This window comes from Pelecanus crispus, chromosome 5, assembly GCF_030463565.1.
Source record: "Pelecanus crispus isolate bPelCri1 chromosome 5, bPelCri1.pri, whole genome shotgun sequence".
Classification (NCBI taxonomy): Eukaryota; Metazoa; Chordata; class Aves; order Pelecaniformes; family Pelecanidae; genus Pelecanus; species Pelecanus crispus.
In genome coordinates, this window is record NC_134647.1 from 77,013,772 (window position 1) to 77,027,329 (window position 13,558).

Below are 13,558 nucleotides of genomic sequence, written 5' to 3' on the forward strand. Positions count from 1 at the left end.
TTTTCTATCAAAGTAATTTGGCTCTGACTTCATTGATATAATGTATAAGAAGCTGAATGAAATCAAAAGCTCTTTTTTTTCCCATATTTCACCCCCAATTTGCTGTGAACAAACAGCACTCTGTGCACTGACTTTTTGTTTTTAAAACTGGACAATGTTGCCTATGAGCTCTGTACCTATCACATGGAAAGCACCAAAAAAATCAGAGCATAGCTTCATACAGTGGCATCTATTGAAGACCGAAAAGCAGGATACTAGCATGGAAAAGACAAAAAATGCAGAAATGGAAGAATTCAAGTTTATCTTATAAGGTACAGTATGCATTCACATTTTCAATGCAGAGACAGACACTGTATTCACATTCTGGTGAAGAAAGAAACCCACATATCACAGCTCTCCCTAAACTCTTACCAAAGATAACATTCGTGAAAGATCTGTAATGCACATTGTAGCTCTTTCATTTGAACTGAGCTAAACTGATTGCCCAAAGGAAAAAAAAAAAAAAACAACTTTGATGAGTAATTCAAGCCCCATTGCTGAGCTATTAACCACAAGAACTTCTGCACTGGCCTGCGATGTCATATAGCCTGACAGTTGTTACCAAGTGTTTTATGTGGGCAGTTATCAGTGTGCAGTGTCTCATCTCCTTTTTTGGTTTGGGATTTTACTTTATTATTTATATTAATCAACGATGATGATTTATGTCAGGCATCTGAGAAATGTTCTGGTAACAAGATGTACAGGATGCCCATTAGATGCATATGTATCACAGCAGAAATGTCCTCACAACTGAATTCTTCATTTGGGCAACAGAAAAGAATAGCAAACGGCAAGAACAAGCAGCATTTGCCATGGTTTTAGTTCTTCGTACCATATTGTAAATGCACAAACTGAAGTGCTCCTAATGTTTTTGCTTTATAATGCCACAATAAAGAATAACGCTAAAAGCGGAGAGGTGAGGGCAATCCCACTAACCAGCTTAGGTAACTTTTGGCATCAGGCTAAGATGTAATTTAGAGCGACTACATAAGGAGGCTATGATACCTACCAAGACCAACAGAGAGAAAGCAGGTGTGATTTAGAGCACCTAAATTCTGTGCCTGAAGTTAGACAGTTTGAATACAACTTGAAATCTTCACCTGAGGAAACTCAGGTCCCTCAGCCACTCACTTGCTCTTTCTGTAGACCAAAATGCAGCCTTGAAGGCAAGGAAATCTAAACAGCAATAGGTGAAAGACCAACCTCTCTGTCAACGCAGATGTCTCTCAGCTCTGAGATCCCAACTCCCCCTCTCCCTCCCTCGGGGAGCCAGTGGAATTCATTGTCACCTATTTACTGCTTTCAGGGACACCAGATACTAAAGTGACCACCACAAATGTTGCTCTTTTCTGGAGTAATCCTAAAGAAGAGGAGTCACCCCTGGCACTCTCCAGATCTATAGCTCCTGTTGACAGTCATCCTTCCAGCTCAAAAGAAGTTGCTCAGAGCCAAAGTAGACCCCTCCGTTTCTCCTCCCTCCTGGCACCTACTCAAGGAGGGAGTGAGTTTAGGATAGTCCACCGTGGGTTGGGATACTTTGGGGTGAACTGCAAAGAGGGAGGAGTACAGAAAAAGAAGACTCAAGTAGGAGAACTGAGGCAAAGAAGGCAAAACCACTTGGGGTTAAAAGAGAAAAGTGCTCATCATGCCATAAACTAGAAATGAGAGTCTGAGGAAGAGAGAGACAGGTGAAAGGTGAGAGAGGGTGGAAGGAGAAAAAAAACCCAAACGAACCCCACAACAGAAAGCTTGAGAGAGAAATTGAATAGAAATCCCACAGCCTAACGCTGTCCAGTGCAGCTGGATGCTCTGGCTCCCTAGCCAGAGGAGGGACGAGGGACTGAAGGACATGGATGGGGGCCAGGCCCCAGGAGGTGCAGGGACAGGTCGGGGGGATTCTGTTCCAGCTTTGTACGACAGCTCCCATGGCTGCACAGGTTTTTAACAGAGTACAGCTTGCCTCTAGAGGGTCACAGTTAAATACTGCAGGGTCACTTTGGCACAAAATCTTTGTTTGATGTCATTTTCAAATACAAGATGCTTTATCAGATGTTTAAAAAGCACCAGGGGAAGGTAGAAAAAGAGATTCCCCACTACAATGTTTACATCCTTAGAGCCTGATCACCTGGGTCAGGCTTAAATGATGGCGCATGGGAATGGAGGAGGCAAAGGGGAAACATTAGGAGAACCCTTCGGGACAGCACACAGCCATAAAAACAGCACTTGCTGTTTGGCTGGCTAAAGGCTTCCTTTGGGACATGCTCTCTTTTCACATACGTTATATTTGCTCATCACTGCTCTCTCCCTCGTGATACCCCATGTCATCACAACATACAGCGTACCCACAAAGCATGAGATGCATTCTGGTAGCTGCCAGGAGGTTTCCTCCTCATTAGCCATTGAGATGAAGCAAGAGATATGCTGAGGGGAGTACCTACGGATATGAGTACTTGTGTTTCCTCCGTTATGACTGCAGAAAAAAGCACGCAGGTTTCCAAAGGATATCCAAGTGTGCGTTCGGTTAATACTGTTTGCTTTCCTGCAGACCACATTGCCTGAGCACCCCCTGCTCGCTTCCTACTGTACCTTAACAACACACAACAAGTGGTTCAGGAAAGGTGGAGGAGATGTCTAGGAAGTTGATAACATGTTCAGACTATTTGTCAGTCTCTGGAGAGTTCCCACTGCTGCCTCTGTTTGGAAATTTCTCCATCCTTAGTTTACAAATGATTTAACAAGAAGCATGTGAATACAATGGGGTATGCTTCACTTTACTGTGGTGAAAAAAAGTATGACTCAGTAGGTAAACACGTTGTGGAATTTGCTACAAAAATTGTACTTGTTTTAACTGAATACCACAGTAAATATTCATGCAATTAAAAAATTTAAGATTGTTATTGTTCCAAGGAAAACTGTCCCAAGGGCAGATAAAGTACAAATGCCAATCCTTCAGGAAAAAATAGCTTCCCTTATTCATGAGCATAATCCAGGAATAGCTGTCCTTCAACTCCTTCTATCACCCTTTTCTTTTGAATTTTGCTAGTAAGTGGCCTCCAAAAGAGGAGAAAAACAGAAAGGACAGAAATTAAAAAAAAGGTAAAGAAAGAGAATTAAAACCCCCCATATTTTAGATTACTTTTGTAGGTTTAACTTTTCCAAAAGCATCTCAGTCTTTCATTTTTGTGGTCCGCATGCTCCCTGGGATCTGGCCTTTTTTAAATACTCCTCTTCCATTCTCACCAAATTGAAAGTCACGGCATTAGCAGCAAACCGGGACCTGAACTTGCAGGATGTATCTTGTGTGGCTGCACTACTCTCTCCTTCTCTGTCATTCAAGTTTCCCAGGCAGACATTGCCCTTGAATGCTCCCGTCGGAGGAAGCTTTTTCTGAAGTTGCTACCTGGCGTCTAAAACCAATTCCAGCCGCAACTCTGCCCAGCAGCAGCAACGTGATGTGGCCGAGACTGTGAGCACAGTCCATTGCCCACTGTTCCAACTAGTGTACGGAAAGCTTCCCTACCACACAAGATACCAAGTTCACGAGCCCACTGAGTTTTCTTCAGTCCCCCCGATACCGTGCATCACTGAAAGTAAAGAGGACCGAGGAAGGAAACAAAGATGCAGAGCAAGAAAGCAAGAGAAGAAAGACAGGAGAAAGGAACAGTGTAAAGACAACAGAGGTGCTTGAAATGTTGAGAATTAGTTGGTTTTCATAAAATTTTCACACAGATATGTTAAATCACTAAAGCTAGGGGTTAGCCATTATAATTGTCTTCTACTAGCCCATGGGACTAGCATACTTCAGAGTTATGTGCCCCCCTACAAACCGTACATCCACCTTAAATACCATCTGCAAGGACATAATAAAAATACACAAAGCAAAAAATTTGTAAACAAGGGTTAGTAGCACAGTGGTACAGTAGATTGTCAATAAAAACAATAAAAGTGTGGATACAGATTCGTCTACCTTGTGTGTAACATTATTGCCAGTTACAAGGGAGGGACTCTGTAAACTCATAATTCTGAAGTTTTGTTAATAAGCACAGAGCAACAGGTGAGTGCCCCGTCTACTTTCTCCAGTTCTGTGTTGGCTATTGGGATCAGCATGTGGTCCTTCAGTTTTTCAAATACCTGTTTAGGAAAGAAAATGGAACAGAAATCATTACACTTTACGCCTCTCTATGTTCCCTTTTCTCTAAGCGTTTACAGAATGAACAGGCATGGATTTATCAGCGGGTGCTAAGCTGTCTCATCATTTGTAATCAACACTAACATTTACAGCGTTCGTGGCGTTCTGGCTGTGGGATTCACGCACATCAATACTGCAGCGAGGGGAACTGTTGCTACGTCCGGTTATGCAGAAGAAGCACCAGGGGCACAAGAGACGAAGTAATTAAATCAGTAGCGCAGATGAGAACAGAGCCCAGGCCTCCCGCCTTTTGCCATCTGGTATTTCCACGACAGGATACAACAGCCCATTCTGGAAAGCACCCGATTTCAATTCCCACTGACTTCCCGGCGAGGCCAGGATGCTGGGGGTCTCCCAGGCAATCCTCAGCACAGCTCTCACCTTTGCGCTCTCTGGGTACTCCTCGGGGGCTCGGTGCAGCAGGACGTGGCCTTTGCTGGGAATGTTTAAGTAGATGCAGTTTGCCGCGGCATCGTCGGGCACCGTCAGCTTGTCGTAGCGGTGGTCGCTCATCTGTTGCATGGTCTGCCGGGAGACACAAAGCGCAGCTACTTAGACCAAACACATTCGCAGCCCCAAACAGATCGGGGAACAGAGCCTTCAAAAAGTAGCTAATTGCGACTGCCAAGTCAGCCCACAGCCGTTTTGCTATGCAGCAAGTAAGGAGATCTCTTTTCATCTCTGCCCTTCGAGGAAGAATCTGCTAACCCTAACTGAAATGAGCAGTAGAAAACCTTTGTGAAATGGTTCCTGCACGCTGCAGGATTAAGCAGGGCACTCAATAAGTATCGTCCGTGAGGTCTTTTCCTTAAGGAATGCGCATTGAGTATGCAAAACTCCTGCTTGCACTGATGGAAACTACAGGTGCTCAGCACCTTCAAAAAAAGCAGCCATCATTCAATATTTATAAAATGAGCGTGAATCAACACAAACAGCACAGGAACAGTTCCCTGCTTGGATCTTAATTCTTTTCAAGGACCTCCTTTCTGCTTACCAAGCAGTTACTCTTTCACTAAGCACCTGTGCTGGGGAGTGAGGAGGCACGTCTGCGCTAATCCTGGTTCCCAAGGGGACAACACAATAACCTCCTCAGAACACTTGAGCTGGTGGGTTTCAGAGGTTTGGTTTATAAATATAGGGCTCATACACAAATTTGGATCCTGGCTGGAATTTCAGAGGCAGAGACTCTCAGCACACGAGAAGCCTGAGATCCCATGTTTTGGATCAGGCTCAACTTTTTAATAAAGATGGGAAAAGCCTGGAGACAAGAGGCCTGACTCCCCATTGTACGGTTCCAGCTTTACCTCAGCTTCACCCTGACAGAGACCTAGAATAATGCAGAACTGAACAAAGCTCAAAGTAAAAAACTTTGGTCCTACTGAAAGCCTAAGCAAATTCAAGTGTTCCCATTTCTCTCCCAGGCCCCCCCTGTTCCCATGTACATTGCATAGATGCAAACAGAAAAAAAATGCTTTTTTTTCAGCTTAAAAATACTTACACTAATATTAAATAAACTGGTATTTTGATAACAAAATTTTTCAACTAAATTCCGTTCTCAGGGAAACCTCACAGATTTACATCACATAGCAGAGAGCAGACTTTGATTTTAGGCACAGTTAAATTCATCTTTAAATTATTTGCAAGCTCATTTGTACTACTTCACATTCATTAAAAAATATTATACGGAACTGAATTATAACGAGGATCCACAACATACTGGGAAGCAACAAAGCAACTCACGCTTGTGCACACCTAGAGTAAGTAATTCCTTTATAGGTCTGGATAGATTTTTAATGTTGCAGCCTGAGTCATCCATATCCTGCAGACTACATGAAACTCACAACAACAAATGCCGTGCATTCCTGAGGAAGCGCTATCAGATTCTCATTTCTTGTTTCTTCTGAAGTTAGGAACCTTTCCCGAGTTCCCAAGGTCACATCTACATCCATAAAAGGTTAATGCGTTTTTCTGAGGAAAAATCCTTGCACCTTTACTTCACCGGATGTATTTTTATTACTGTGCTTATCATGGTTGACTTTCCTGCTTATCATTTTGTTTCTGTTATGCTGCCGAGATGTGTTTTATTACGCTTTCCTTGATGCTGCAGACGCCTAGCAGCAGCTGACATGCTTGCACCCAGTGCAACTCTTCTCCCTAGTAACCAGAGCCAGCAGACTCGTCCTCTACCTGCAGCTTCTCTTTTCTTCCCTACGTAATCTTTTTAAGTGTGGATTAAGGAAACATATTTATTAAATCTGCGCTGAAATACACGCATCAGTAGAGGAAAATCCACCCCGCCTGGATTTCGCTCCGCTCCCAAACAGTTGTGCTTTCTCCAGTCCTTATTGGCAACAGAATGCCGGTGTTGTAGGTTTTCTGTAGGAACAGCTCATCCATCAGAAATACATTGTGAATCACTGTGTAATGTTTCCATATGAAAAATCACGAATGAATTCTTAGCAGAAGGCTACGGACACATCTCCCATTCATTCGCTTCTGCAAAATGCTGAAGTGAGAACACTAGCAGCAGGCAGAAATGAAGAACAAGTGGCAGGGCTCTAGCTGTGCCAGCACGAGGTACGAACCAGCTTCGGGAAGCCTGGGACATGACGGGAGGGCACGTTAGGAGGACTGGTTTTGAGATTAAAAAGCACGGAAGTGGTGGCCGAATTAATTCAGAAACAAATGAGGCGAAAAAATGAGTGGCAAAGTGAGATCAAGCAGCCTGGGAGTTTGAGTACACAGCTGCGACAGTGGGACTGGGATCTCAGCTAGCTCAAACTCTGCTGCAAGAAAGCATTTATTAGTAACTGGAGGTTACTGGAGGTCTGGCAATACAGGATTACGCTCTTCCGCAGCTTTTAAGGTAAGAAGGAAATTGTATTTGCAACCTTTCATCCCTGTTATAACTATGCTTGCACGTTGAAGCAAAATCTCAAAACCCACTTTCTTGAGAAAGCACCCCAGCAATAACACCCCAAAGCTGCCCGACAGGGGGGCTCTGGATGCAGCAGAAATGCACTGATAGGCTGCCATCAGGCTAAAGACCCGTGGGGTTTTCCATATTTCTATTATGTAAAGTCATCGAGCACATGTGCCTGGCCAGATAGGACTCCAGCACAGAGGAGGAGATAAAAGCAAGGTCCTTTGATTGTACTTTCTATCAGATACACCCCAAAACCATGGATTTTTTGGAAATGAAAAGTTTACAAAGACCATAGCGCTTGCACAATGCATTTGCGGAGGGCTGGCTTTCTGCCCACAAACATTGTACGACCAGCTACGTTAAGAGCCAGGCATTTCCCGCATGCCTAGTTTTTCTGGGAATTTTCTTTAGCCTGAAGAGGGTGATTTTCATTGCACATTCTCGCAGCCCTTAGTCATGCTTTCCTTATGTTGAAGTCATTCGCATAGCCTAAAATGCCTCTTCTATAGTTTTTTACAGTGTGTCCTCCGACAACTGAGGTAATGGATAAGCTAAATAATCCTAAATATGAAGCAGCATTATGCATGAAGGAAAAATGCGTATATATTTAGGGCCTATTATCACTGACAGAGTTAAGATGACCACACGCACTTTTAAACCAGGCCAAACCCAGTGACAAATTTTTCCCCTCCATGAGGACAGCACTAGTCTGAGCCCTGCTGCTGCCATCCGGGAGCTACTCACATCCAGATTGCTGCGGGACAGACAGCGACCAAACCCACCACCCTGCAAGCAAAACCAAACATAGAGCGAGTGTTCCTCTTGCTAACGTGGCAATGAACACTGCACTTAAAAATGCCTGTGTCATGTTGAGGAAGCAGCAGAAGTGCAGATTTTCAGGGTCTGATTTTTTGTTTTGGTGAGCTCCTGCTCCCCTAGCCCCCAACATTTAGAAGAAAAAACAAACCTAAGCCCAAGTCAAATGCACGTAACCCTACGCCCACAGGATCATTCCCTCACCAGATTTCAGCTACCTTGTCCTACATCCTTCAAGTCACAGTATTCTTAACAGAAAACTATTCACTTCAAACTATTGCAGATATTTTTTCCATCCCATCTCTTCCTTCTTTCCAAGCACATTAAAGTTTGGCCTGGTTTATGCTGATGCTTAAGCAACATTTGGCCTGGGGTACAATGCAAGTTGGAAGATTTTAATCCAAGAGATTGAAAGTTGTGAGAAAAGATTAAGCTACATCAAGACTTTGCCTGCAATGATGAAAATTAAGTCTTTTGTAGTGCAGGGCAACTAACGCTGATGAGAAGAATAACTCAGCAATATGCAAGTCACATCCCCATAGGTTGGCTGGGAGTTTGGAGGACAGCATGCTTCTCTTGGAGGAAAGACCACTTGTCTGGGAATGACAGCAGACTTATGCCCTTCCACACTTAATGCAAAAGATGAGGACGGGCATTTGGCCAGCACATTGCCGTCTGGAGGGAGGACTGAGAAAGGTAAATTATTGATCACTACCTGGAAAATACCTCTGATTATCTAACCTGCCATTTTTTAAGGCTCGTAGAACCTGGAAGTGCTTTTTTAGTGCTGCATGATGTGTGTCTCCAGCCCCACGTCAGAGGTGATGATATCCCATTTCTGGATCCTAAGACAGGAATCAGAAGAAACATTTCTTTTCTTTTTTGAACTTGCCCTTTGCCATCAGCGCTCCCCTGGTTCTTGCACTGGGAGAGACAGCGAACAATTGATCCCCAGTCACCTTTTCCACATCAGTCCTGATTTCATAAGCATCTATCATCACCTCTTAGTTGTCTCTTTTTTAGATTATAGTCATAGCTTGCTTAGTTTGTCTCCTCAGGCAAGCTGTTCCAGCTATCTGTCCAACCTTATTACACTTTTCTGAATCTTTCCAGTTCTACTCTGTCTTTTTTGGAATGCAGGGTTCATGCATGCCAAGTGCACACAACAGCCAACATGCAGACGCACCACAGCTTTAATCAGTGGTGTAATGATGTTCTTCATCAGGCTTTCAGCTGAGCTGGCAATTTCAACAAGCCCAGGATCTTATTTCTGTGGTAATGATCAGTCAGCGCACATTATTTCATATGTGATGTTCACATCATCATTCTCCCTGTCCCTTGCTGCACATCGCTTTACACTTATCTACACTGAATTTCCTTCATTGTTTTGTTGCCCTGTCTCTGTCTATTAAGTTCCTTCCTCACTTTTTCATATTTGGAGAAACAATTAGCACTGGAGAGGGAAAGCAGCAGCCTTAGGGCTCAACACAAGAAAATGCAGGACAGAGTGGGGCTGGAGAGCTATGCCACGGTGCTACGCACCTGGGCGCAGGGACTCAGCCTGCCATACAAACCACGCTACTCAACAGCTTCTCAGAGTTTCCTTGAAATGCAGCAGTGACAACAATGACCGTAAACAGTTGGCCGGGCTGACCAGAGGGGACAGAAAAGCAGAGCTGGAAAAGCCAGCGACCTTCTTGAATGTCAAGATCTATGAGAAGTGTCACCCCTGAAATGCAGACAGGCGGGAGAGACAACAGCCTAGTAGACTCAGCAGGAAGGGGGCAAGGCAGCCACTTCGAGCAGCATGCATCACAGTAGAATGATCTAAGGCTTCTTGTCAGATATTGAAAAGATTGCTAGAGATGTAGGATAGAATAGGATACGCCCTATGGATGCAAACTGCATTCTAGATCTATTTGAAACCAGCAATACCCCAGTCTGCCACGGTCAATACACCAAATTTCTTAGCCCATACAGAGCCAGAGTGTTACTTTAATTTCCACCCACCACCCACGCTCTCAGCAGCTGGGCCTTCTGCTTTTCCTCCCTGCTGCACCCTCTCAGTCATGTTTTCCAGAAGGCAGAGTTTTTTAAGCAACCTCTCCCACCCTGCTCCTCAGCTTTTCCTGGTGCAGGACACCTTTGCATCACCGCAGACGAGACGGGGACCACGTGCCGTTCACAGGCACCTGTGCTGCTCTGCCCCTCCGAGCCACCTTGCGCCACGGCCACGCTGTCACCTGCCTGCCAGCTCTGCCCAAGGACTGCAAGGGGAAACCACGACCTGAGGAGGGGAAAAGGAAGCGGCTTACGTGTGTTGCTTTCAGTCAAGAAGGCGAGAAGACGAACATCCTGTCTTTTGGAACAGGAACCCAGGGAGAGAATAGTCGAAGAAAAAACAAAGCAGCAAAGGAATGGAAACATGAGCCCCCATTTACGCAAGTCGAATGACATCTTCTCAGTCAGCCTCTGACCCAGCTCCTGTGGCTGACAGCCTTACTGGTGACGACAAATATATATTGAATGGGACACTCTCCTCGCCCTTTAAAAAAAAAAATTAAAAAATAGACTAGTACAACAGTCTCTATTCTATAAATACATACTTTTGAGTCTGTATCTTCCAAAAGACTAGCTGCTTCTGTGTATATGCAAACTGAACAGCACTGACACTCAGTTAAGTCCAGTATGTTTATTACAAGATCTAACTTTTAATTAAAAGAAAACCACAACTAGCTGCATTTTGAAGTAGCAGGTCATCTGGTACTCAGTGAAGCCCCACGTCCTCCGAGATGCCGTACACCCCTAATCCATAAAGTAGTGGAAAATCAGAAGGAGCTAAGAGAAAGTGCACAGAATTTTATAAATTAACTGATTTTCCCATCTATGAGGCTGAGAGCAAAGTCTCATTTTTCAATTTTTATTTTTAGGGGCAAGTTGTCAATTGTTCTCTGGATTTCACTAACCTTTCTTTGTTGCTGCATTACAGAAAATTCAGCATTCATCTGCACTTTCTGCTAATTCCCTAACTGATGTCATCCTCTTTGGGTTATTAATATTAGTAATCATTTCCACAGCAACCCATTGTGATATCGTAAATAGAGGATTATGACTTCATGTGGGGAATAAGCAGAGGTACAAATGATGAATTCTTAAGGAAGAAGAGATAATGTTTTCACGCAAACTTGTGCATTACTAGAAAAGACAGACGCTACGCAGACAATAGGAAGAGCAGATTTAGCTGAGCCTTTTCACGCTGCCCAGGGGTACGGGCCGCTTTCTAAGAACACCGGATAGATGAGTTTTTCCCTTAGGTGCCCATTCTGGAGGCGCTTCTGTGGCAGAGCTGGGAACCCCTTAGCTTTTATGCAGGCACTATAACCCCGCTCTCACGCAGGGAAACAGTACCCAGCTTTTTAAAGCTGGCACACTGCAGAGACTTTGGTTATACAAGACAGAATAAGAACAAAAGGCATTTAATTACAGGAACGGGGGCAACTGCCAATGCTAGAACAAGTCCTTGAGCCCAAGTCTTTAAAAGCACTGCTCTGATCATAGCTTTGGATACAGACCAAGGGCCTGGTTGCCCAGAAGACACTCCTTGCTATTTTATCCTTAAGATGTGGTTTTGATAAGCCTCCCTTGACCTCTGTCAAAACAGCATATAGGGCTGCATTTGCAATAGCGTCCTTCAGGGAATAATTTTGGGGATGAATGAGCAGCTCCACTCCCAATAGAAGATATTGAATGGGAGAGTCAAGAACAAGGCAGAGCAATCATGTCCAACCTTTTATCCAAAGCGGGGATTAAAAAAAAAAAGGCATTTGCTGAAGTCATGGTATTGCACTACTGTACATAGTCTGATACATTCCTGATTATAATGAAATCCCATCGACTAACGAGGTTGGAGCCCAGGATACCGAGGACGAGCTCAGAAGTGCAGATGTCACCACTGCTCCAGGTCCTGCTGGGGCAGATCTGTCCGGAGGACACGAGGGGTTACAACTCAGCTGCGTTACCTGCTCTGCCTCGCACCCCTCCCGGCAACGCCACTCAGCCCTGACATCTGCCACGGCCACCCTGCCTCTGCAGCTAGCACCCCTTTCTCTGAAACGACCAGGTAAAATCCCAGGTGCTTCCCACGGAACTGGGCAGTACTCCATTTTCCCAGATCTTGGAGGGGATACCCCAGATACAGCAGCCACGGGGATTAAGCTCATAAGAAAGGCTGAGAGAGCTGGGCTTGCTCAGCCTGGAGAAGGCGGCTCCAGGGAGAGCTTATTGCAGCCTTTCAATACTTATAGGGGGCTTATAAGAAAGATGGGGACAAATTTTTTAGTAGGGCCTGTTGCGGTAGGACAAGGGGTAATCGTTTTAAACTAAAAGAGGGTAGATTTAGACTAGATGTAAGGAAGAAATTTTTTACGATGACGGTGGTGAAACACTGGAACAGGTTGCTGTTACAAATGAACGGAATGCACCTCACTGAAAAGAGAGCAGCAGCAATATGTTTTATTGAGATAATAATTTGATGGAGTTAAATGAATTTGATGGAATTTAACAGTTTAACAGGGGTTTGCCAAGGTTCAGTAAGTTTGATGGCAAGGATCACCTTACTAATTACTGCATGGAGGAAACATACAAAGGCAAACTGAGTTAGAATTGAGTTAGAATGATTCATACAGAGACCAGAGACGCAAAGGGTAAGGAAGACCCTCCCATTGGGTCATGAGGTTCAGAATGGACCCCCTTGCTTTCTGAACTCCTGCAGGAGCTTAGGTGCGGCTAGGTCCAATCTTAGTCTCAGACTCGGACAACGGTTTATGTCTAATGGAACTATCTATACAAAATTGATAGTAATTAATATTTAATAGCTACATGGATTAGTAATGTTTCATTAATATTAATTCAGCATGCTATCAGTCACTTACCAAGGATCTGTCACGAGTAAGGGATCTCTCCGCCTTGGGCAAGGATCTCAGTCTCAGGTAAGGAATCTCAAGCCTTGAGAGGCCTCCCTGCTCAAGGGAAGAGTCAGCCGGAGAGCTCTCTAGCTGCAATTCAGGAAGAGCTCAAACTGGACTTATCCAAAGATTTGCCATTGGTAAAAGGTCTCTCTGCCCTAAGGAGTAACCTTGAGAGGCATCCCAGCTCAAGGGGAGATCACTGCCATGCAGCCACACTGCCTAGCAGGGAGAGCTCAAAGAAGGCTCACTGAGGCTGTCATATTTATGGAATAAAGTGGTTGGCTCGTAGTCGAATCACATGCGATGGAACGGTAGGCATGAGACTCCTTGTACCCACAACTTAACTTTGTCCTTGATAAATGAGTCTTGGAAAAGCCACCTGCTATTCATGTGTTAATCGCACGATCGGTGTTCCAAGCTCATACGCATCGATGCTCACTGTGTCACTCTGCTCCTTTGTGGGTTTTCAGAGAACAGATTGGAACTAGAGGAGTTCTTGGCCTGGCTATGGCTCAGGCCTTTGCTTCCTTTGGACCCTGTACCAAACTACTGCTAGTTTGGTTAAGGGGTTGAGTGCACCCATCACAGTTGCCCAGAGAGACAATAGATGCCCATCCCTGG

General features: G+C 44.5%; 1 protein-coding gene across 1 annotated transcript in view; it reads right to left on the reverse strand.

Annotated features, from left to right (window-relative positions):
* Window positions 1-3,974: 3,974 nt before the first annotated feature.
* Window positions 3,975-13,558, reverse strand: part of DDAH1 (dimethylarginine dimethylaminohydrolase 1) — a 59,873-nt gene continuing 50,289 nt past the window's right edge. Inside the window, exons 5-6 of the mRNA XM_075711127.1 lie at window positions 4,610-4,753; window positions 3,975-4,170 (exon numbers count right to left, since the gene is read on the reverse strand). Coding sequence (XP_075567242.1) covers window positions 4,054-4,170; window positions 4,610-4,753 — 261 coding nt within the window. The 3' untranslated portion in view covers window positions 3,975-4,053. The remainder of the gene's footprint in view (window positions 4,171-4,609; window positions 4,754-13,558) is intronic.